Consider the following 26063-nt stretch of genomic DNA (forward strand, 5'->3'; position numbering starts at 1 on the left):
AATATACACTAGCGAAATTTTGTAATGTACAACATACTTGAATAATCACACAAGACAATCTGATTCTTGGTCTTCAAGTCTCTTAAATTAAGAGAAATCTCTTTGGAAGGAAAGCTGAAATCGGCAGTCGAGTTAACTATTCATTCCTCTAAGCATTTTGGTTAAAATATTCACAGAACCCTCCAAAAAGATCTAATGAATAGGTCCCGAGCTAATTCTCCAGAGCGGTTTTAAAAGCTAAAACTTTTAGTGAGTGAAAAGGCATTTCATTTCCATCGCTTCTGTTAGCTAGAGTAACACTTTACATTCCAGGATCCACGTTACATGTGATACCTCAATCAAAACAGCATTAACAGTAATTGTGCTCCGTTTAACCATTTCAGATCATGTGAATAGAACGTTGTAATGTAAAGTGTTTGGAGGACCATAAATTATCTCCATATAACAATCTGGACATGGTCAAACATGGTGAGGAAAAACGTGTTCTCATCTATAAATGAATATGATTTTACGGCATGCATAAAAATACTTCCCCACCTCGGGAAGCAAAGCTAGGACTTTGACAGAAGACATGGAACCGCTTGGGCATCACCGTAGAGCCGTTTTCAATTACAACACACAAGTACAGGAAAAAAGGTATATATTTTTAGCACCACAGACAGAAGGAAATAGCACCTAGTTTACCGATATTGTGTTTCCTCAGTGTGATGGTGTGCTCTTCTGATACAGGGAAGCACCGAGTCATGAACGTCAGATCAAAGATTCCCCTCATACAGGTGGGTCGCGATCTCACAGACCCACAGAAGCCACTTCAACATGACAGGTAGCAAATTAATGCTCACATTACGGCTGTTTCTTACTTTTATTGTCATTTTGTTGTTTAAATTACAAAAAGACGTTGTTCACATCTGGAATAAGACATTTTGTCGTATTTTAATCATTTCCTTTATTTTCTCTTCTTCAGATTCACTGGAAATTTCCTCAGGCTCTTATTTGGGGGGGGATATTTAATTTTTTTCCAATAACCAGCAGCTCTGTCCTTATCGCTCAATGGGTTCACATGCATGTTTTGAAGCCAGACCCAAAAAAAAAACACTTCACCGGAAAAAAAAAATATACAGAAAGTACTTACAAACATAGAAAAAAAATATTTATATATATTTATATATATAATCACCATTCCAGGGAATGGAAGACAAGTATGCACAAAAAAACAAAGCTTAGAAGTGGAAAGAGGAACAACATAAAACCCAAGCAAACAAACCAACAGAAAAGATTTCTCGTACGAGAAAGCCCGAACCGGACGTGTGTACAGCTACGAGTCCAAGAAGAGGAGGGAAATCAAAGGATGGATCTAATCTGTCTATACAGCCAGTGGGAGGGGCGAAGAGTTGGATGAGTGTAAAGTGGGCGGGGCTGGGAGAGACATGAGTGATGACCTCATCCAGTTTCAAAACTTGCATGTGATGCAGAGGGTACACTGAGGTTAAAAAGGTTGCTCTGTTATAAGAACCCATTGTTTGGACATCCATTCTTCCAATTTCTTTTATCCTTACTTTGGTATCTGTTGGGTTTGTTTGGAAACACAAAACTTTACAAATAAGTCGTCCTATTTCTTTCTTGTGTTTTGTTTTCAGAGAAAATTATATGTTTTGTTCGCGTGTGCTCGCTGAGCAGTCTTAGCCGATGAAGCAGGCCGGTCCGACCTCAAAGCCGAACTTCTGTGTCGTTCCGCCGAAATCGTTGAACATAATGTCAACAAATGGTACCTGTTCCACTTTTGGTGTGTTGATCTCAAGAATAGTCTTTTCATAACCCTTTTTCAACTGCGGGAGGAAAGAAAGTATAAAGAAAGAGTTTTCAGTCTAAACTTGCTAACAATTCGGAAACCGCATAATATTACGATGTATTTTTAAGGTTGAAATAGTAAGTTAATATGCAGTTCTGAATTCAGCAAGTATTTCCGGGTCTTACCGCGCATCCGTCGACGGCGGCTCTGATGTACGGGTTGTTATCGTAAGACATCTCCTCATCGTTGGAACCCAGGAAGCGGATGGCTTTATCGTAAGAGTCCATGTCCAGGTCGTGCCAAGCCACCGACTGATAACAGTTGTAGGTCAGGTTCTGCCGAGCCGTGGCACTGAGTAAACGCAGGAACGTCATCTGGACCACTCCGATCGGATTGCCCTCCGCATCCACGTATGAGAGCTGCGCAGACAATCAGACAGCGGTGCGGTATAGATTACTGCCGAACAAACACCCCCTAGAGGTTCTGCTGAAAACTACACATCACACCCCTCTGATCCTACGCTACTTTGTGATCGCTGTTGTTTTAGATTTGGGTTCAAAACTGCAATGGCCAAAAAAAAAAAAAGAAAAGTTAGTTCTTGTTTGAGGAATATTTCAGGTGAAGTGTTAGAAAATAATAATAATAATAAAAATAATACAATTACCAAAGAGTTACGGAAATAAGATACATTACCTGAAAATAAGACTTCTTATATTCTTCTTCTTAAGTAAATTTTTGTCAGTTAAATATTTTATTGAAAAACAAAACTTAAAAAATGAAGGCAATTTTGTATTTGCAGTGAAATTAGTTATCAATTATTTGTCAGAAACCATTGTCAATCTTTTTGAATAAATACTTAACAATTATGTACATACAGTGCCGTTCAAAAGTTTGCATTTTGCATTTATTTGATCAAAAATACAGTAAAATCCGCAATATTTTTAAATATTATTATCATTCCAAATAACTGTTTTCTATTTGTTAAATTTTAAAATGTAATTTATTTCTGTGATCAAAGCTGAATTTTTAGCATCATTACTCCAGTCTTCAGTGTCACATGATTCTTCAGAAATTATTTTAATATGATTCGCTGCCCAAGAAACATTACTTTCAATGTTGAAAACAGTTGTGCTGCTTCATATTTAGTGAAAACAACATTTATATGTAATGCATTTTTTGTAACATTATACATGTATTTACTGTCACTTCTGATCACATAAATGCATCTTTGCTAAAAAAAAATAAAAATAAAAAATAGAAAGCAAAATCACTGCATAAATAGTGTCTAAACACTCTTGTTTCATCAGTCAGGCAAGAGCAGGAAACTCTTTTCCCAGTACAGATCAGCTCTGCATGTATTAAACACCAAAATTCATTTACACATTCAAACATGGAAGATAAACTTGTTTTGTTACAGACTCCACTGAAAAATATCACTAATATATTCAAATGAGTTGTACTGGTTTATATGCAAATTCTCCCCTTGTGGTGTGATGCAACATTTGCATTACGGAAATATGCAAATGTTTTGTTTTCATTTTTAAATATACCAACCCATGTTTAGAAGAAAACTCCATCTCCTCTGATCCACAAACACACACACATGTGACTGACTGAGAGAGCGAGCGCATGCTCCATGCACACACACACATCATTATATACTTACGATTAGGGGGTCCTCTGACACACTCATATGCATTGACTTTGCATGCATGCATGCAACCCACCATGAACACCTGCCCATTACCACATTACCTCATGATCACAGTTGAATGTCAAGAGAGACTGAACCCAGAAGCTCAGTGACTGCGATCTGCTACGGACACAAAGGCTCTGTTCCAAACGCGTGAATGTCTACTGTCTATCTTCAAAGGCAGCTTATATTACATTTATCTAAAACTATATATGCAAACTTACTTCTGCAAGTTGCCAACATTTCTCATTTTCATTTAGTTACCTTGATGTACTAAAATAAATAAAACTGAAAGTAATTTTGTTGTGTTTTCATAAAATGTGTTAAATATAAAGTGAAAACAGAATATCTAAAAAATTGAATTAATTCAAAATATTAACAAAAACTGTAATAGTATATCAATGGTACTTAAATAACACTGCCTCATAGAGACTGATTTGAAATAATCTTCATTAGCCAGAATTTAAATATAATCAAAATAATCATGAAGCATGGCATTAGGACTTTTTGTACTGTTTTTTTTTTTTTTTTTTTCATAAATAAGGTTATTCATACTTTTTACCTCAGAAAAATAAATTGAATAATATTTTATGGTTAAGTATTGTTAAATACAACATAGATTTTAACAATATATTGACTTAATTATTTTCAATTAATTAATTTAGCTAAAAAGTTTTCATATAATTTTACCTTAAAATTACTTTTATTGTTTTGTTGTATCTTATACATGATTTTTGCTTTATATTGACACTTAGTCCAATTATAATGTTAATATTTATTTTCAATGTTGAAAACAGTTGTGCTGCTTCATATTTAGTGAAAACAACATTTATATGTAATGCATTTTTTGTAACATTATACATGTATTTACTGTCACTTCTGATCACATAAATGCATCTTTGCTAATAAAAATAAAAAATAGAAAGCAAAATCACTGCAAAAATAGTGTCTAGCTTAGTCCAATTATAATGTTAATATTGACTAAATGCTGGGTTTTAATTTTTTTATATAAAAACTACATTTACTAACTTGACCTATGGTTACAGTTGATTCCAATACAGTTTGACGTTACCATGTTCTTGATTTGAATAGTGTATTTTTAAGATTGAACTATTTTCTATTAAAGGGGTCATATGACGTTGCTAAAATTAACATTATTTTGTGTATTTGGTGTAATGCAATGTTTATGCGGTTTAAGGTTCAAAAAACTCATTAATTTTCCACATACTGTACATTATTGTTGGTCCTCTATGCACCCCCTTTCTGAAACGTGTCGATTTTTACAAAGCTCATCGTTCTGAAAAGCGAGGCGTGCTCTGATTGGCCAGCTATCCAGTGCGTTGTGATTGACCGAATACTTCAAGTGTGTGATGGAAATGTTACGCCCCTTACCGTATTGTGATGCCGTGTCCCGGTGCGACGACACAAAAACAACAAAACCCATTATAAACTAGGCATTTGTTGCATCCAGTGGGGACATAATTACTGATTATAATGACTTATACTGTCTTTTTACACATTGCATTGCATCGCGCCGCATTACCATGTCTGCATTTGTGATCGGTGAAATGACAAACAACAAGCACTACTCTACTCTGCTAAAACTCGCGTTTGAATCGTCAGTGGCAAATTCTTTAAATAAGAAAACATACTTACAGGATGTGAGTAGAAGCACCAGTCTGTCCTTGCAAAGTTGGAATTGCCCCACTTTATACAAACAGCCTTTGTGCAAGCCAGCATTGTAGCTACTCTCACAGGTTCAGGAAATAGTCCTCCGTATAATGCGCTGCACATACTCTAATATTTGGGTTGAACTGTTCTGGAAAAGTGTTGTAAATACAACTTAACCACTGATTTCTAGTTGTGTCCTCTTTTGGAAGCCCAAACAAAGTAGTTTCGCTTTCACAACGAAACACAGCGTGTCCAGGACATGGCGCTGGCGGCAGCAACAATACTACAGCGAGAATAATAGTTCCGCCTTCTTCCATTGCGTATACGTTTGGGCGGTGTTATGTAAATCTTCCCACACCGTGACGTAGGCATGTGAGGGCGTGTTTGAATGAGCCGTTTTAGGAGGGCGTGGTCGAGTCTTAACTTTTATAAAGATTATCTCTTTGGTTTTGAGACTCTAGTCTTTAAAACTTCAGGGATCTTATCTATGCACAAACAGCTTGTAACACTCCAAAGAGAAAGAAATACTTGAAATCGTATCATATGACCCCTTTAAACCTTTTCAATACTGTAAAAAAAAAACATCTATACACAGCTTTTCACTAAGCTCATCGCAATGCGATCATTTTCGATGCAAAGGATGCATGCAATTCTATAACAAGTTATCGTAAATGGAAGCTGTTTTGATACACCTTTTGCATCTCACTAGTATTTGGAGCAGAGCGACAATCGTGTGTTAGCAGACTCAGTCACTTCAAGGTGATTTCCTCAACCTTACAGGAACAGAAGACAGGTTGGATTCCATCAGTCAGATCTTTCACATGAACAAATCTACAAATTCTAGGGAAGTCAGGTTTATGTCAATCACTTTCTTGAGTCTTTTTGCTAGGGCAATAGACTGACTGACGTCTCCGCCCACAATCCTCAGATTGCCCATAAGTCTGAGCAAACACACTTTTTGCTGCCGTTCTGATGATGACCATGCTCGGCCACGAAGGAATCCAAGAAGCATGCAGAAGCACGGGCCACCAAGATACCGATGGTCCGGAAACACTGAGGATCCGCAGACCCTCGGTACTGGCCCGTTCTCTCATGCACTCCTACTTACCATGGACCCTCTCTTGTAGCGACTATACCATGTGCCTGGACTGTCTTTGGGCCAGCGAGCCATTTTGCTCTGTAAAATAGGAGACTAGTTCAGGAGGACAAAAAAGAGGAGTCACTCTTACCAGTTTACCACGTTTGAATTCACTGAACCACGACCCTGGATTCTCCTTCACCCAAGAGGTGAGTCTGGCCTGAGAGAGAGAGAGTCAGCTAGAGTCAATACTGAAGACAGACAGACAGGAAGTAACAGGCAGCCTGTGGGAATAATTTTGATCTATTTTGCAGTGTAGTTGTCAATATGTCTGAGGCAGAGGTTTTCACATATGACATGTTCTTGCAGACAAGTGTTTGAATAGCCGTGTACATAATGGACGTCATAAATGAACACATTAAACCTACAGCCCTACAATTAACAAAATACAATCCTATGAAAGCGAGCTTTACACAACTATTATGCAATCTATAACTATAATCAAATCAAATAATTATTTAATAATATTTAATAATTGTTTTTTTTTGCTGAGCAAACTAGGCCACTATATACTCTAAAGAAGTTTTCCAAATTGATATAAATGAATAGTATAATTTTTACATAACAAATTTTTTGTGCGAACTACAAAAATGCCACTTTTTGAAAACACAAAAACCTAAAAAGTATAAAATAATAATAATATAATCAAATAATTCCGTTTTTATGCTACAGACTTTGCTTTCATCCTGAATCAACAAAAAAACCCTAGAACTCAAATATGACCAACAAAAAATATTTTTAAGTTTTTTTTTTTTTTTTGCATCCGGCGTGGAGCAGTCCTGCAGGATGCAAGGGTTGGTTTGAATTTAAAGCTTGCCCTGGTAAATATTTGTGTGAGGTGAGAATAAGCCTGAGGGTTTTTTGTTTGTTGTTGTCTGCATCTGCTGGTGTGAAGAGTGAACCTGTGGAAGAACTGAAGTTAGTGCTGAGAGTCACCTTCACACTCATCAGTGACGCTTCTGAGACTCATTAAGGCAAATAACTCGTCACACTTGTGTGCAGAATCTAATACACAAACATCATTAAAGATTAGGATGTAAGAACCCTCCTTTTATTCAGGAATGGTGCTTCTGACTAGTTTTGAATAACTGGTAGAGACCTTATTCAGGTTGATGTGAAAGAAAGTACAGGTTGGTCAATATGTCATTGTGATGTGCAGGGTATGTCTTCTCATAGATTTTCAGTGGAGAAAACCCTCTAAATCAGATGTGACCTTAAGACAGTGTGACATTGAACAGACTGTACCTCTATTCCTCTCTGCATGTTAAGCTGAACAATTTCTCTCTGGAGGTTTTTCAGGAATCCGTGGACTATTAACTGTGAGATGACTCTAGTGTGTTTTTGTCTTAATTTTGATATGATGCTTTTTAAAGAAGTGTTGTGCTTAGAGATTCTGACATCAAAGCTGTTTTGCTCTTGATGTGGACTTGTGGGAAGTTTTCTGCTTTGTGGCTGTCAGGAGAACATTTCTTACCCCTTCACTCTTTTTATCAGGGAAGATGCAGCTCTCTCCACCTGCTGTGAAGTTACAGTACACTTTGAAAGAGTCTCTGGAGCAGCCCTGGTTTGGATCAATCCAGTATTCACCTGAAAACAGAGAAACAGGGGCCATCGTAAGCTTTATGTATTGCTGTTATTTTCAAACGAGGCTCATATAATACAGGGCTGAGAATCGGATTGTTTTAATTATGTGATTTGGCACTTAATCATTAAAATGAATTGTGTATGTCACTATGCATTCAATTAAAGCTTCCGAATGAAGATAATTCTTGGACAAATCTTAATTAGGGTTGCAAAGGTGTAGAAAAAGTATGGTAAGTTTTCAGCAGCATTACAGAACATTTGGAAACTTTCTAGAATTGTTTTGAAAACTTTTTTGGAAGCTTTTGTAAAGTTTCTGAAAATTTAACAGGACGTTTTCTGCTGCTTTGTATCCTTAATTTTAATTAAATGCATTTTTTTAAATGTATTAAATTGTTATTACATCTATATTGCTAGGTTTATTTTATTTGCATCATGACTTTGGGTGTTGCGTGATCATTTTGGATAGTTGATAGAGTGTTGCAAAGTGGTTGCCAGGCCATTACTACTGTAAACAACAAAACTCTCCACATAAATGTTTGGATGGTTACTAGGGTGTTGTTAGGTAGTTGCTAACTGTGTCGTTACAAGAATGTTCTAAGTGGTTGCTAGAAGGATGCTAAGCCGCTATTAGAAAACATGAATAGTGCTTGGCCTTGCACAATGCATCACCTTAACGTTTGAGTGGTTGCTAGGATGAGGTTTGGTTACTAATGTGTTCTAGTTATTTGACTGTAACTAGGGTGTTGTGGGTGGTTGCTAGAGCTTCACATTTTCTCTTTATGTTATTTTTTTTATTAGCATCATGGTTACCCTCTGTCTCTCTTTATTATTGTTGTTTTTCCTGAGGCTTTGTTTAAAGCAGTCATTAACACACTTGGAAATGTGTGTGTGTGTGTGTGTGTGTGATACATACCATCTGGGAAATCTGGGTGGCACAGCTGCAGGTCTTTGCAGGTGCGGGCGGGGTTACTCTGTGTGCCCAGCGGGTGTTTCATCTGTTCAATCTCTAGTTTGAGAGAGTTCAGAGAGCCAAATATCTCCTCCATGCCGTCCTCATAGTCTTTGTAGTTGGCGTCTGCAGCGTCGTCCATCATCTGGCTGGCGTCAATGTTCCTCTTTGCCCGTTTGGGGCTGGACTGGAAGGGCAGAGGGTGGATGACATCACCAGGTGGACCCTTGACGAGAAAACAACCATTAATATTCACATATCATGCGTTATTTAGAGCTAAGGTGTTCTGAGGGACTCTAAGGTGTTCTGGGTGGTTGCTAAGGTGTTGTAAGGAGGTTGCTAGGCTGTTACTAAAAAAACTGGCTTGGCCACATTTGGGTGGTTAGTAGGGTGTTGTTAGGCAGTTGCTAAGATATGCTGAATGGCTGTTTGTTTTTTAGGTGGTTGCTATGGTGTAAATAGGATGTTTTGGGTGGTTGTTAGGATGATGTTGGGCAGTTGCTAGGTTGTTACTGAGTGTAGGAATAATGCTAGGAATAATAGTGTGCTCATTAGCAGTTGCTAAGGTGTTCCGAGTGGCTGTTGGGTTAGGAGTTTTTTAGGAGGTTGCTAAGGTGTTGTTAAGGTGGGTGGTTGTTAGGCAGTTGCTAAGCTAATTTGAGTGGCTTTTAGGTTTTTTTTAAAGTGTTGCTAGGGAGTCACAAAATTGTTGAAAATTTTGAGTGTTGCTTGGCCTTTATCAATTGCTATGATTTTTCAAGTGGTTGCTAGAGTGTCGTGAGTGGTTGTTAGGGCACTACATTCTCAATGCTTCTAATTGTTTCCTGTTCTATGACTCACTCTATAAATAAAAGTGGCATAAAAAAGCTCAGTAATAAAAACTACTGTAATAAACCTGACAAATAACTGTATCTAGGATTATCCATCTAAACAATTAGACCTTTACACTGACATTAACTAAACACTTGCATTTCTCTCTGTGTCCTAAGGCTGAGTTACTCAATGTGTGGAAACAGCAACCGACACAGTCTGTAGATGTGAAATATCAGGGTTTCTCAAGGAAGCAAAATCCACTGGAGCTCTCAGAGGAACCTTAACAGATTTGCTTTACACCACATAATAGAGCTCAATTACACTTACGTAGCATCTACTGCAGAATCATCTGTTTAAATATGTGCTTATCTCACAGAGGAATAACTCGTTTGTGTGTTGAGTTTTGGTTTGTTTTATAGTTCAGTTTAGTGCAGTTACGTACTGGGGGTCCAGGAGGTCCTGGCACTCCAGATTCTCCCTTCGGTCCAGTCTGACCCTATAAAGACAGAACCAGAAGAAGGTTTAGGCAAATCAGAGCTAATTAAAGATGATAAATGAATCTGCTAATTAAAATGCTATTTAAATGAATAAGAACATGAACTTACAGATGATCCTTTAGCACCTTTAGGACCAGGAGGACCCTGAACAAAATTGAAACATATATATGAATCACAATTATGAATTACATTTAATATCCTTTAAAAAAATAAAGGTTAGAATTACAACTAAAAAGATGAAGAAACTTTTTAATCTACACACACACACACACATATATATATATAATTTATTTTTTAACACAAAATACTGATTCAAAGAACCACATTGCAACTGAAGTACCTTGTACAGGAAATAAATGGTTCTTGATAAGAAAAAAGTTATTTGCTGCACCACTGAAGAACTTAAAGTATACATAATAAAGAATTTCAAAAAAACATCAGAAATGGTACCGGGAGACCAGGAGGTCCAAGGGGTCCAATAGGTCCAGAAGGTCCTGAAATACCCTGCAGAAAAAGACCCATATTGAAGACTGCTTTATGAAAATACAAAAGATTTAGAACGTTTATACTAGGTTTTTATTGCTGTATGTGTGTGAACATGTTTCCATACAGTGTCTCCTTTAGATCCTGCAGTTCCCTGTGGACCTGGCAGCCCTCTGTCTCCCTTCTCTCCCTGTTCTCCGGGAGGTCCGATGAGTCCAATGAGACCAGGATGACCCTGAAACGAGCCGCTTGTTTACTAAACACATCTGTAATGAACATACTCCTTCATAATCAGCAACGCCAGCCAGAGTTCAAGGAATGTACTGGACATATAAAGTCATTACTACAGCTGTGTTCCAAACACTAGAGTATCACCTACCTAGACTGAGTAATAGTGCAGTTAATTAAGAGCATCAAATATGGATTTGCTTCTCTCACCTTTTCACCTTTAATACCAGTATCTCCCTTCAGTCCAGGCAGTCCAGGAGGACCCTGAGAGAGAGAAACATAAGAAGAGTGAGGACTGTAGATTGTCATTTAAGAAGTAATGAACTCATTCTCAGAGGAATATCATGTCGGTACCATCGGTCCAGGAGGTCCATCGGGTCCGGGAGCACCGGGCAGTCCTTGTTCTCCCTACATCAGGATCAAACAGATCCATTTATTAACACAAAATCACTGCCTTAGAACTGTATATGAGGTCTGGGATTATATTCTGATTATATTCGGTTGAAAGGGTGATTTTTACTATAATTATTTCAACCAAATTAAAATAATTATTCGTTATAGTAATATGTTTTATTATAGTATTCTATTATATATTGTGAACGGTACCAAAAGATTTTTGCACTGTGGCTTTTTTGTTTTTAAAGCAGCATGAATTAACATACTAGAATGTGTGTATATATACAATTTACAACGATATATGCAGTATCTCCAAAATGTCTTTATCATGCCAAAGAAATTATAATATATATATATATAAAATTATTTATATATTTGTGTGTGTGTGTGTATATATTATAATTTCTATGGCATGTTAAAGACATTTTGGAGCATTAATATATAATTGGTATTTTTATGTTACAAAATAGTTTTTAATCATTAATAAAACACAATTTATATACAAATTTTTGGCGCATTCTAGAAGAAAGTTATTTTTCTTAAATAAAATCCATTTTTAAAATAAGTAATCTTTGTCGCATTCTAGATGTAAGAGTTATTTTTTAAACTTAAAATAACAATCTTACATTTTTGGCTCCAAATTCTATATTATATATATATATATTTTTTTTTTTTACTCTGTAGTGAAATATGACCCGGGTAGGTTATATACAGGCTTTGTGAGATTGACAAAATACATTTGGCGCAAAATACACTTTACATAATGCGCCATTAGGAAATAATGAGCTGTGCCCCATAAGCACTCACCACTGGTCCAGGCACACCTCTCAGACCATCAGGACCAGGTTTCCCAGGGCTTCCCTGAGGACCAACTGGACCTGTCTTACCAGGTGGACCCAGGAGACCAGATTCACCCTGATTCAGAGACACAACACCATTGAAAGCATTGCTGTAATGTATTTGTAGCTGTATTGTAATAGCACTTAAGTTAATGAAGGTGTGTACGACTGTGTGAATGTTTGCATGTTACCTTGCCACCCTTCTCTCCCTGTCTTCCTTCAGGTCCAGCAGGTCCAGGAGGTCCCTGAAGAGAAAGAATGAAAATTGAGAGCCATATATGGGTATATTTACTTTAATATTATTAATATTAATGGATAGTCAGAAATATTTTGTTAAATATTTGTAATCAAAATTATATTTATAAGCATTACTCACTCTCTTTCCTGGCGGTCCAGTGGGGCCAGTTTCACCAGTAGGTCCAGGTGATCCCTGAAAGAAACAACATTATAAAAGCAGCAAACATTATAAAACACACATTTGCATGCAGCTGACACCAGAGATGTCAAATGACTGTATTTAAATCATACTCACCGGCTGACCAGGCTCTCCATCATCACCCTTATCTCCAGAAGCACCATCCAAACCCTGTAGAGCAAGAAAAAGAATGTCACTTCCGGAAACAACCTGAACATGTCTCTGTAATTACTACATTTTACATGAATAGTACTTACAGCTGGACCAGGCTCTCCAGGAGGACCAGGATCACCAGGGAAACCACTTGGACCCTGAAAATCAAACCACAGCATTTGAACATTTCTATATTTGATCAGAAACATGGTAACTGCAAGGTCTCATAAGCACGAAGAGTAAGGTACGACAAGCTATGCTTATTGACCAATAAGCATGCAGAACCAATAATACACTCTCAAAAATAAAGGTTCTAGAAAAGATTAAAGTATCTTAATTTCTTATTCATATTTTAGTACAAAAAAAAAAAGATGTAAAAAAAAAAAACTAAATAAATTTGGTTTTAAAAAATCATTTAAACATTTCAAACTTTATTTACATTTTTATTTAATATTTTTTTTTAAATGTCATACAATTTAATACAGTATATATGGTTGGATATAATGCAATGTTTACTTTTGCCCCACAATCTTCAATCATATTAGGCAAGGCAAGTTTATTATTATATTATTATTAGAATAATAAAGAAGATAGAGCACAATATTAAAACGTTTGGGCAGTTGCTATATGCAATTTTGTCAAAATAAATAAATAATAATAATAAGTAAATAAATGGCCAAAATTTTAATTCTATGTTCTTCTAATAAAAAAATAGCAAAATAAACCATATCTGCTCGGTTCAAACAGCGGCGCAGCGCAGAGCGAGCTGACGAGAGCAGAACACAAATGACTGGTATAAACTAGTATCAGTCCATATCAGTCAACTGATATAAACTAGTTTAAATCCAGATAAAACAGTGCTGACAAACAGCAGAAAAACACTGTGTGCAACGAGACAGTCAGAAGGCTTTTCAATCTACAAATCGCCATCGTTTACCATGGATTTACTGTAGTAACACTAACTGCACCATGGTATTGTGGCAGAAATGTGGGGCTAGCGTTTGTGCATTTGTAATAAATGTATTTAGACTACTGTTTTACATATAAATAGGCTACCTAGAAACCATATAGTTGCATTTTTACCACAGTATCGAGGTGCTATATGTGTGGTTTTAACTGGTTATCATGATGTAAATGTATGCTACTATGGAAGAACAATGGTTAATTTTAATAAAACTCAAACAGTCAGAAAAATAACATTTCACCAATAAAAAAGGAGGTTGTTGCAATTTTTACAGATGTTACTGATTTTGATAATGAACATAAATTTACATATGCATCCTAACTCAAACTACTACTGTCAACTCAATGTCAAATGTGCATTTCTAAGAGACAAAAAAAATTATATTATTATATATATGGGCGTGTATAAATATAATACGGGGAGGGGGATTACCATATGTGTACGTGGGGGGGGGCCATGAAAAAAAGGTTGGGAACCACTGTTCTATGGCACTGTTGCACAAACCTCCTTTTGGAAGCTTTATTTTTAAGAGTGTCTTTTTCAGACACCAAAGAAATCATTAATGGTGAGAACATACAGGGCTTCCTTTAGGACCATCATCTCCTGGTGGTCCTTTTGGTCCGGGGGGCCCAGCAGAACCAGCGGGTCCGGCTTCTCCCTTTTCGCCTCGCTCTCCTCTTGGACCCTAAAACACACACACACACAATATATGAGATATGAGTGTGTTATTCTGAGACTTACAGCTTTCTTTTTTATGTTTTACAGTTTTGCATGTGTGAGTTTGTTGTTTATTTTGCCGTACTGGAGGGCCGACGTCTCCATGTGGGCCTGGTTCTCCAGCTTCACCGGAGTCTCCCTACAGAAAAACAGAGAGAGATGTAAAGTAAAGTAAAGTAAAGTAAAGTCGTGACGTATTGTCAAGTATGGTGACCCATACTCGAAATTGGTGCTCTGCCTTTAACCCATCCAAGTGCACACACACAGCAGTGAATAGTGAACAAATGCACACACACACACACACACACACACACACACCGTGAACACACACCCGGAGCAGTGGGCAGCCATGCTGCGGCGCCCGGGGAGCAATTGGGGGTTCGGTGCCTTGCTCAAGGGCACCTCAGTCGTGGTATTGAGGGTGGAGAGAGCGCTGTACATTCACTCCCCCCCCCACCTACAATCCCTGCCGGCTGGGGACTCGAACCCGCAACCTTTCGATTACGAGTCCGACTCTCTAACCATTAGGCCACGACTTCCCCCAAGTATGGTAGGGCTCTTTTTTCTCCTCAACACTGCAGAGATTTTGTCCACCGGACAGAAGAGTCAGCATTATCATTCACTGTCTTGTCAGCAAATCTGCTTTCCTCTGCAGAACGCCACATTCTAGCACCAAAATCTGCACGACATCGATATTCAGACCAACAAACGACCTTGATGACGACCAGTTCCATCAGACATCAGTCGAGAATGGAAATCATTATATGTATCCAGACACTTCTGAATTGGAGCGATGACACTTTGAAAAATGAACTAGACTTTGACGTTTTCTGAGGACGTGAGGGATGCTCTTGCAAAACTAGCTGTCATTATTCTCCAGATTTGTTGGTGGTTGTTTAGCATTATTGTTTAGCATAAGTCAAGAGCCCACAATACGCATCACAACATTATAATGCACTTAGAAATTAAAGTGTTATTAAATTATGCTTTTAAAGTTTTATTAAATTATTATTATTAGAGTAACTTTAAGTGAGCATTAGATGACGGCAAAGGTAATCGAAAGGTAAAACAGTGATGCTTCCCTAAATCAATCAGTTTGTGACTAAACATGCAATATCGTCCATCCTCCCCCTGTTCTTTCTCTCGTGCTTATAAACATGTATATGAGTTATTCTCTGTGCTCTTAGAGGCTGTTTAAGTGTGTGTGTGGATACTTCTGCACGTCTGCCATATTGAGGGATTAAGAGTCTCTAAGCCGCTCTGAACTGCATCATTCGTGTGTGTGTGTGTGTGTGTGTGTCAGTCTGAGGTATCTCTGTCTCTCTGTAGTGGGATAAGAGGTCTGTCAGAGTGAAGTGCTGAGGTAAATCTTCCAGACTAACAGCAAACAGCCTTGTCTCCAGGTCTCATTCTATCATCTTTATCTGTTTTCTTTAAGTCCTCCCCTCATCTGTGTTTTTCTGGGTCGTTTCTCTGGGCGAAACTCCTCTCTAAGCACAACTGAAACGGGTCCTTGGTTCCGAGGCAGAGCAATAATGCTGAAGTGCCATATTAAATAATATTGACAGTGGCTGGTGCTGAGGTGATGGAGCGCAGTCATGCGAACGCACGCTCTGCTGAGACATACACAAAGATACAGACACTCACAGCTCACTGTCATACAAACACACACTACAGAGAAAAAACTCAAGATCACTGCACTGAGCATAAAGCATGAAGTTAAGCAACGTGTTACTTGTTGAATTTTGCCATAATACCTTATCTAGTAAAGCATGTTTAATGCACGTTTAAAAAAAATCTTGTCACACCATTTAAAATGAACTTCACACAGCTGCTAAAGGCAAATAAACTGAGAAACTGCATTAACATTTTTAATCTTGCTGCATTATTTTGTTAAAAATGTCTTTTTATGACATAACGTATTTGTTGTCAGAAATACACCATATTTTATTTTCAGCTATATTATTATTATTAAATCATTCAGATAAGAATTAACAAAGCTATCAATACGTCTACAAAGTTTATAGTATTTGCTTTAAAATTACATTAAATTCTTATTATTGTTATTATTAATAATAAATCATTAATTACAACTAACAAAATTACTGATACATTTACCTGTTTGGTCATTGCACACTAATTAAATTAAAATACATTTTTATAATTATTATATGATATATATATATATATATATATATACATATTTTTTTATTATTAATAATAATATATAATAATCACTAATTAGAATTAACAAGGCTATTGATACATTTACCTGTTGTATAGTCACTATTTAAAATTCTTGTTATTATTATGATTATTTTATACTAGATATAAATGTATTATTAATATTATTAAGAAATTAATTAGAATAAACAAAGCTATTGATACATTTACTAGTTGTATAGTCACTACTTTAAAAAAATATTATTATAAACTATACTAATGTATTATTATTACTGTAAATCACTCTAATTAGAATTACCAGATCTACTGATATCTAAATGGTGTATAGTCAATGCTTACTCATTAAATGAAATGAAATCATTTTGATTAGAATGAACAAAGCTGTCTGTCATTATTGCATAGAAACTAACTCTGGTTAGGCTAATGCTGCTGGTCGTGAAGCTCAAACCAAGCATCAGAGACACCGTGTTACACTTTTTGAGGATAATAATCAATGAATGGCTTACTTACAGTCTGCACATTAAACTGAAAAGTATTTAACACTCACAGACACACAATCAAACACGTACAGAGCTTTAACTCTAGAGAGACGCTACAGGAAACCAGAGTCACGAGAGACACGCAGATCCTGAACTGACTGAGCACGCACACACACACACACACACACACTGGGATCATTACTGGCACATTCTCCCTCAGATCATTAAGGATGTCGGTTTCTAATTAAAAATGAAATGATAGTGTTTTGTTCGTGGCGTTGATGCGGATCACCTTTTCTCCCACAGCTCCTGGGTTGCCGATTCCTCCCGGGGGTCCCTGTGGTCCATCGGCTCCTGGGGGTCCGGAGGGGCCTCTGGGGCCAGGAGGACCAGGTGGACCCTGAGAGAAAAGTCAAGAAAATGTAGAAAGAAAGCTCAGTTTCTATTAAAATACAATGAGATTTAATCAAAATGACTGCATGGATGTGGATGTGTACCATCTGACCGACGTCACCAGTCTCTCCCTTCTCACCCGGGGGTCCAGGCAAACCCTGCACACAAACACAACTAGTTAAAACCAACCGCAACTCATACCAACCGGTTCAATCCTGTCCAAACTACATAAACAACATTTACAGTCCACATTAAATGCCATTTGCAGTCCATTTCACTTCCACAATCTGACATATTTCCAAGGTGAGACTTTTATCCATCTGGAATAAATTTGCTGATGAATTAAAAAATATATTATATTGTGGACTATGGTGCAATAACGGTTTAAGATGGGGATATCATGGTATTTAATGATTATCATATTCACGTGTAATTCCATGCACAAGTTCAGGGTCAGTAAGCGTTTTTAATGTTTTTGGAAAAAGTCTCTTATGCTGACCATGGCTGCATTTATTTGATCCAAAAATATAGTAAAAACTGTAAAATTGTGAAATATGATTCCATTTTAAAATAACGGTTTGCTATTTTAATATATTTCCAAATAGTAATTTATTCCTGTGATGCAACGCATCATTACTCCAGTCTATAAAAAACATTTCTGTATACTTGGAATAAAATTAATGTTAACTGAAATAAAATAAAATATAAAAAAGCCTTAATCTTATTTTATTTCAACTAGTTGCTAAGCCAATATTTCTATATTTTTCTATATTTCAATATTTCTCTAGTTTAAATTGAAGCTCTAAAATAACTAAAACTGAAATCAAATTGACAAAAACTACCATCACATAAAAAAATTTAATTAAAAATGTTAACAGAAAAAAATAATATTAATATAAAAAGCCTTAAACGTATTTTTTATCAGCTAGTTTCCAAGGCAACAGTAGTTTAACTTAAAAAAAAACTATATAAAAAAATATTTAGACATTAAAAAATCTAATAAAAATGATAAAAACAGCTGAATGATTAAAATATTTTTCAAATTAATATTAGTCAAAATATGAGTGGTAAATATAAGGATTACAATAAAAAACTTAAATTTAAATATGAGTTGTAAATAAAAGAATAACATCTAAATCCATTTAATCAATTAATAAATTAAATTAAAACACTGTAATTTTAGTATATTTGATGTACTATCATAGTTTTTATTAAACAAGCAGAAACCAAACTTTGAAGTTCTAACCTGAAGGCCGACGGGTCCGGGTGGTCCTGGGAAGCCTCGTGCGCCCTCATCTCCCTTCTGCCCAAACAGACCCTGCTGACCTCTGGGACCTGGCTCTCCATCAGCACCCTGCAGGGAGGAAGTGACATCAGTAACACCGCTTACACCACAGCAAAAGACACACGCCATGTGAGAAATGGCTGATTTCATTAAACTCACAGATGGACCCGGCTGACCCGAAGGACCTTGGCTACCGACGGGCCCTGGAGGACCCTGAAGAATGGCAGAAACAAGGAGGGAAAAAAAATTAATGAGAAGAAAAAGCAAGCAAGTACAACTCATTGATTTTCATAACAAAGACAACATCTATATTCATAACAGCGCAGTGGTAATAACAGAACGAATGATCGTCGTGGGAGAACGCCACAAACAAACAGACGAATCCAAACACAACTCATTGAATAAATAATGTTTTCAGACTCAAGTGAAATGTAAATGTAAAGAGTAAATTCACTCACCTGCTCACCCTTGTCACCTTTGCTTCCCTTCTGTCCTGGCTCTCCAAGCTCGCCCTGTCACAATAACACAGCATTTATGCAAATCTGATCTGATCTAAAACAATATCTAGCAAATATGTCACATGAAACAATAATACAAATTATACAAATCCAGTATCTGTTTCTCAAGACCAGTCTTTTCAGTAAAATTGTGAAATATTATTGCAATAACTGTTTTCTATTTGAATATATTTTCAAATGTCATTTATTCCTCTGATGCAAAGCTGAATTTCATTACTCCAGGCTTCAGTGTCACGTGATCCTTCAGAAATCATTCTAATATGCTGATTTGCTGCTCAAGAAACATTTCTACTATTATCAATGTTAAAAATTCATTTTTATGAATATCATGAATATCTTTTTTAGGATTCTTTGAGTAACAAAGTTCAAAAGAACAACAGAATTTGTTGTGACATCATAAATCTCTTTACAGTCATTGCTGATCAATGTAATACAACCTTTCAGAATAAAAGTATTATTTTTTCAACTTTTGAACAGTAATGCATTCATATTCATATGGTATTTCCATGAAACTCCAAGGAAAATCAAATAACACAATGATATTAACATTGGTCTCTTTTTTTGAAGGAAACTAACACTGTTATTTATTCCTCTGACTATATTTCCCAGAAGGCTTTGCACCTGTCACCTGTAGAGCCAACACATACATTCTTCAAATATCGCTCACACCTTAAAGCTGCCAATGCTAACACAAGTTGGTGTCACACACACCCTAAATCTGTGTGTGTAGGTGTGTGTCACGGTGATGTAATTTCCCTGACACGTTCACCTAAGTGTTGAATGAAATCATTTCCAATAAGGCTAACTGCATATTTGATTCCCTGCGCTGTAATATCACGTATATTTCTGTGTCACATATATTTCTTATTTGAATGTGACATTGCTATGTTGCTAATCTAACGGTTTGATACTCTAATAAACACAAACCATACAGAAAACACCTAGTATTTAATGAAATAAAATGTAATGCATGCTAACTTATGAGTTTAATCACAATTAAACATGAATTTAAAGTTAAAAACCTAGTATTTATAATAAACGCTTCTTTTGATTCTCAAATAATTGGTCAAGCGCAGAGCAAATACTGAATCATCCATCTATTCCTCTAGAAAAACTATTGATCAGACAATGGAGTCATATGATCTCTGTGTGTGTGTGTGTGTGTGTGTGTGATGTGACCTTCACTTAATCATCTAGCAAACCCACCAGATTCATCCATGATCATCAATTTCATGCCCACATCTCTGTCTTTAATTCATTCATTTCTCTTCTCAAACCTTCTTCTGTCACTTCTTTTTCTTCTGTACCTTATCACCGTCCTCTCCCGGGGATCCGATGGGTCCGGCCGGGCCTGGAAGTCCCACAGGTCCCTGAATACCATCTCTACCAGCTGGGCCTTGAGGTCCTTTCTCGCCCTAATAGGAGAGGATATCCTCAGTTATTTAATCATGTGACAGTAAAATGAAGCTCAGAAATGAAGATGGAGGAAGTACTCACAGGTCCACCTTTCTCTCCAGCAGGACCCGGGGGTCCTTGAGGTCCGGGTCTGCCTGGGAGGCCGTTAGGTCCAGCTGGGCCAGCAGGACCACGTTCACCTGGAGAACCCTATGAATATGTGAAAATAAAAGTTCATAACTGATATACTTGCAACGACTGCCATTTACTAATGAAAGCTTGATGATCTGTTTGATTAATTATGCATTTTTTTTTTTTTTTTAATCATATGGAGGCGTTGACAGCCGACATGCATATATGATTTTTAATGCAGAAATAAATGCTGTGTTTTCAAGTTACTGATTATATAATTACGCATATTGCAACGTTATATAAGATATCAGTAAATCTGAATATTCAAAATCCTGGTGTCAAGACTGCATGAAAAGAGAGAGAAAAGAAGAACAGATAAACCTTTTGATCGTTTTTAATCATCTATCATTTATAAATATACACAAGTCTGACTTAGATTTTTTCCTTTATTTATTACTATTTGCCACATTTTATTTTAATAGTAAATGTATTTAAACATAAAATATAATGATATAAAAATACATTCATTACTATATTAAAACATTTAATATAAATATTCATATTTGAGCATCTTTTTGTAATCACACTCATTAATAAGATGTTCACATGTACACTACCATTCAAAAGTTTAAGGTTTTAAGATTTAAGATTTTGTAATGGTTTTGAAAGAAGACATTGTTTTATTTACTTTATTTTACAAGGCATCATTGCTTTGATCACAATAAAACAGTAATATTATGAACTGAAATAAGTGCTTTCTGTTGTAATATATTTCTTTAACAATTGTTAGACGAATAGAACGTTTAAAAAAAAATCAGTGTTTAATTGAAATAGTAATCTTTTGTAACATTATAAATGCCTATGCTGTCACTTTTGATGTATTTAATGCATCCTTGCTGAACAAGTGTTATTTTCTTACTGACCTCAAACTTTTGAATGGTAGTGTATGTTGAACACTTGTTGATGCTTTTTCTGCACTATCCACTCTAAAACATGAATTAAGTAGTATACAAAACTAATTTCCAGCACGTACATAAAAAAAAAATTTAAGTTTTAATGTTTGCCTGGTACTGTAAATCATCCATGTCATATGAACTAAATCACTGTACTCACTGAAAACCCAGTGTGTGGAGCAAAAGGAGAAAGAGAAAACAAGGTAAACAAGTGAATAACAAAGCAGTTGGAGAAGAGATGGACAAAAAGAGAGAGCATGTCTACTTACAGCGGGTCCAGGTGGCCCTGGAGGTCCTTCAGTCCCTTTCAAACCTGCTGACCCCTGCAAACACACACACACACACACATAAACCTGCTGAACGCACACAAACCCATCCATGTGCTGCTGCACGACACGTTTGATGGGTAGAGGTGATACGGGGATGTACTATTTATACTGAGCAACAAACTAAAAGCTCAAAACATGAAAAGTGAGATGCTCACCTGTGCAGAATTTAAGGGCGAGTTACACAGAGTGTAAAACTTGGGGTTAGGGGTTTGTTCAAATCGCGCGTTTCGTTCATGATACTCACCACAGGGCCTGGTAAACCTCTCTCGCCTGGGAACCCTCGGAGTCCTGGAGGTCCGTCTTTACCAGTGGGTCCTGCAGGACCTGGATCTCCCTATAAAGACCAGATATGAATCGATGAATAGATAAATGTATTTGCATCTGTGTATATGTAACTTTATTGCGTGTAAATGTTGAAGTGCGTATGGCCTGAATTTGTTCGCACCTTTGCTCCCTCTTTTCCTGCAGGTCCAGGTAGACCCTGTTCACCGGGTGGTCCTGGGGGTCCAGGGTGGCCTCGCTCTCCCATTGGTCCTGTCTCACCTGTTGGTCCCTGAACAGAAAGAGAGATGGATTATGGTTAAGGTAGTGGGGTAGATGAATCTTTAGGGTGACAATGAATCATTTCAATTGATGATTCCTAGTGAATTAATTCAAAACTGATTTGCAATTTCAGAACGGCTTAATTCACCAGTTTTCATGTGATTTATATATGCATATTTCTATTTTAACAAAACATGATTAATTCAAATGATAACATTTTAAATCTAAATGAAAAACAAGATAGGATATTTCATGCATAAATAAACATGAATATATATTATATATCTTATAAATTGTACATCTTTAAAACCTGAAAATTCAAAAACGAAAATATGAAATAAACTTTTAAAGATAAACCTATAAACATCTATCATTGATAATTATACACATTTAAACACAACTACTTATTTGACTTTATTTATCACGAATTTTCCACATTTTATTTTAATAGTAAATAACTAATAAATTGATAAAACTAATAAAAATGATTTAATTCACCTCAACAAAGCAATTTGCAGAGTTTGCACATGATTAATTTATGCATAATGCTATTTTAACAAAATAAGATTCATTCAAATGCTAACATTTTAAATCTACAGCAAAACAAATAAATCCTTATTACGAAGTCATATTTAAAGGTCAATTTTTAATCGATGAATCTGGAACACAAGGAACGGTTGTACTCCTAGTTCTTTCATAGTTCAATAGTGTGTTTGTACAGTATAATCAAGGACAGCAATCAAAAAGTCTGGGAAACATACATTAATAAAGATGCTACAGGTGGATCAGTGGATATGCTAATTATGCAACATGAAGAACGAAAGAAAGAAAATCAGATTATATGCATCCATTTGGATGGCAGAGCATGTGTACTTGAACATCCATATGTGTGTGTGGCACTGTTGAAACCTGTGCCCACCTCAACATTTGCATAAAAAGCAGAATATCATGATAGCTTATGAATAATACATTACTAAGTCAGCGCCAACATCTAACCGCATAAACAAAAGCATGTCAGGAGACAAAGCACAGACAGGCCAACAAACGACCCATATGTAACCTAATGGAGCCATTATGATTCCCCGGTGACAACCTTGGGACACCTTTAAGATAATCTAATGAGTGAGTGATGGCTGCTGACAGCCTCATGAATATGTAGCACATGTCTCTGGCCTGGAAAAACAGATGGGTGAGTGGGGCGTGCTGTTTTCTAAGCGAAATGCTTTATAATATTTTATTCTTCTGCGGATGGTAGATGTGGCCTAGAGTGGAGCGTGTCTAATGCCCCCAGAGCATTAAAGATACAACAGAGTGTAGAAGCAGCTTAAAATGCTTGAAAACAGCCAAAATTAGCATAGCACTGGAAAGCAGATTTTTACATTTCCTGAGGGACTCTGACTCGTTTAAAACTCTCTGTCAATTCGCTAGGTTGTTGTGAGAGGTAACTAGAGTATTGCTTTGTGGTTGCTAGGGAGCTCTGGGCGGTTGCTAGGTGGTTTTTTGCTGGTCCAGGTCAAAAGGTCACAGGTCTTTGAAATATTTTGATCCTGGATTAAAGAAATGTCTGGACAATGTTGTTTTAGTATTAGTTATATACTATTGTACTCATGTTTGAATTTGCTTTTATTTTATTATTTTCATAATTCAGATTTTTTTTTTCAAGTTTTATTCATTTGGTTACGTGTTTGTGCTTTAGTTATGTTTTAGCCATAAGTCATTTTATTTCAGTTTAGTCATTTTAATAATACAGCTTAAACATTTATTTCAGTTATTTAATTTCAAGGCAACATTTCTAATTGTATTTTTAGTTTTTCATCTAATATTTATTTTTCCTATTATTTAAACTTGATTTTTATTCCAGAAAATAGTTTTAGTTAACAATAACAACACTGTCTAAGGTTAGTAATTTTAATAGTATGTATGTGTGTGTGTGTGTGTGTGTGACCCTCTCTGTGAAAACCCAGCTAAAGTCATTTTTTTGTGATTGACTGTTTTCTACATGAAATCATCCAGCATAATGTAAAGAACATTCTGTGAAAATATTACATTGGTATCTTTAATATTGACTGAGTTAGACCATGTCAAAGATTTGCTTAATTTCGGATTCAGAAAATCATGTTTTTGAGAAATTCCAACGGAAAGAAAAGCTTATATTTAAAACTGCAACACATCTGAACCATAATAATCCTGACTATGTGCCATATACCACATTAAAGCTGAGATTCTCCCATTTTCAGTTATATATGTCACATTTATGGGAAAATTCTTTACGTTTCGTAAAACAGGTCCATTTATTATGATGTGCATGTCCAAAAAGCCACAAGAGCTTGATTGTAGCAACAATTCAATGAAATTATTTGTATAAGGTTATTAGTAAAATGAAATAAAAGTAGAAAATGTCATTAATAAATTAATTAATTAAATATGAAATTTACGTAAATAATGAAATTTAATCTAATTCATTGTGAAACATTTGGAATAAATCCGGCAATACACAAAAAAATAATTATCACTGTATAGTCTTTATTGTAAGTATTTATTATAAATAAACTGATTATTCTTAGCTACTAAAATTATTCACTCAAGAGCAGCAAGTGATTCACTTCATTTTCTATTGTTTGATTAATATTAATGGCATAGACGGCAACATAGGCTAATGCATAGATCTAATATTTGTTACACATTAGATGTTTTTCCCCAACTGTTCCCCAAATGTTCAATTAAGTCATAAACCGACTATGTTTGCTTGAATACATGCCAAGACTTATTTTGAGATACTGTAATTCTGTGTCTGACCGTTCATTCGGGATCCAGGAGCACATGCTGTCTGAGAGACGCATCTTTCTGTCGGCGCTGCAGGTATGTGTCCATTTTGTTGGAATCTTACTAAAGGCACTATTTAGTGTGTAATTCTAGAATCATTTTTGAAAATTTTAAGATTCTGTGTTCCATTTACCTGAGGTCCGACTACACCTGGTGGTCCGGGAGGTCCAGTTTTACCTTGGAAACCCTGCCAGAAGAAAATACAAGTGAGTTTTTTAAGCACAAGTGTGTGAATGAAAGTGTGTACAATCATAACAGATGCCACTCACAGTCTCTCCTCTCTGGCCAGGGTGTCCGGGCAGCCCGTCCTTTCCGGGAGGACCCTAAAAACAAGAGAGAGAGAGGAAATCAGGACAGATGATCGGATGAAAGAAGAATTTATATAGTTATTTCTAGTGTTAACATCACTTACCGGTGGACCCTTAGGGCCGGGGAATCCAGTAGGCCCCGCTGATCCTAACGGACCCTACAAGACAGGAAAAACAAGTGTTAAATCTCTCTCTCTGAAGCAATAATCGATACTTTGGAAGGATTTGATTATTATTTATACCGTACCCGTTCACCGGGTGGTCCTGGGGGGCCGTCGCTTCCTGAGTTGCCCTGTGAAGGAGGGGAGGAAAATTAAACAGAACGTTTTAATATTTCAGAATGTTTGTATAAACGTCCATGCAAATGCGATTAATTATTAATAACGTAAAAC

At 36.3% G+C, this 26063-nt stretch overlaps 1 protein-coding gene across 1 annotated transcript in view; it reads right to left on the reverse strand.

Annotated features, from left to right (window-relative positions):
• Positions 1-1555: 1555 nt before the first annotated feature.
• The window catches only part of LOC306856129 (collagen alpha-1(V) chain-like), a 104829-nt gene continuing 80321 nt past the window's right edge, over positions 1556-26063 (reverse strand). Inside the window, exons 35-66 of the mRNA XM_079395160.1 lie at positions 25919-25963; positions 25776-25829; positions 25633-25686; positions 25497-25550; positions 22443-22550; positions 22242-22331; positions 21938-21991; positions 20686-20793; positions 20496-20603; positions 19129-19182; positions 18830-18883; positions 18632-18739; positions 17490-17543; positions 17285-17392; positions 14415-14468; positions 14190-14297; positions 12753-12806; positions 12613-12666; positions 12457-12510; positions 12272-12325; positions 12049-12156; positions 11200-11253; positions 11056-11109; positions 10745-10852; positions 10585-10638; positions 10243-10278; positions 10080-10133; positions 8789-9050; positions 7766-7878; positions 6383-6451; positions 1975-2208; positions 1556-1826 (exon numbers count right to left, since the gene is read on the reverse strand). Coding sequence (XP_079251286.1) covers positions 1680-1826; positions 1975-2208; positions 6383-6451; positions 7766-7878; positions 8789-9050; positions 10080-10133; positions 10243-10278; positions 10585-10638; positions 10745-10852; positions 11056-11109; positions 11200-11253; positions 12049-12156; positions 12272-12325; positions 12457-12510; positions 12613-12666; positions 12753-12806; positions 14190-14297; positions 14415-14468; positions 17285-17392; positions 17490-17543; positions 18632-18739; positions 18830-18883; positions 19129-19182; positions 20496-20603; positions 20686-20793; positions 21938-21991; positions 22242-22331; positions 22443-22550; positions 25497-25550; positions 25633-25686; positions 25776-25829; positions 25919-25963 — 2724 coding nt within the window. The 3' untranslated portion in view covers positions 1556-1679. The remainder of the gene's footprint in view (positions 1827-1974; positions 2209-6382; positions 6452-7765; positions 7879-8788; positions 9051-10079; positions 10134-10242; positions 10279-10584; positions 10639-10744; positions 10853-11055; positions 11110-11199; positions 11254-12048; positions 12157-12271; positions 12326-12456; positions 12511-12612; positions 12667-12752; positions 12807-14189; positions 14298-14414; positions 14469-17284; positions 17393-17489; positions 17544-18631; positions 18740-18829; positions 18884-19128; positions 19183-20495; positions 20604-20685; positions 20794-21937; positions 21992-22241; positions 22332-22442; positions 22551-25496; positions 25551-25632; positions 25687-25775; positions 25830-25918; positions 25964-26063) is intronic.

This window comes from Barbus barbus (assembly GCF_936440315.1).
Source record: "Barbus barbus genome assembly, chromosome: 36".
In the NCBI taxonomy this organism is placed as follows: Eukaryota; Metazoa; Chordata; class Actinopteri; order Cypriniformes; family Cyprinidae; genus Barbus; species Barbus barbus.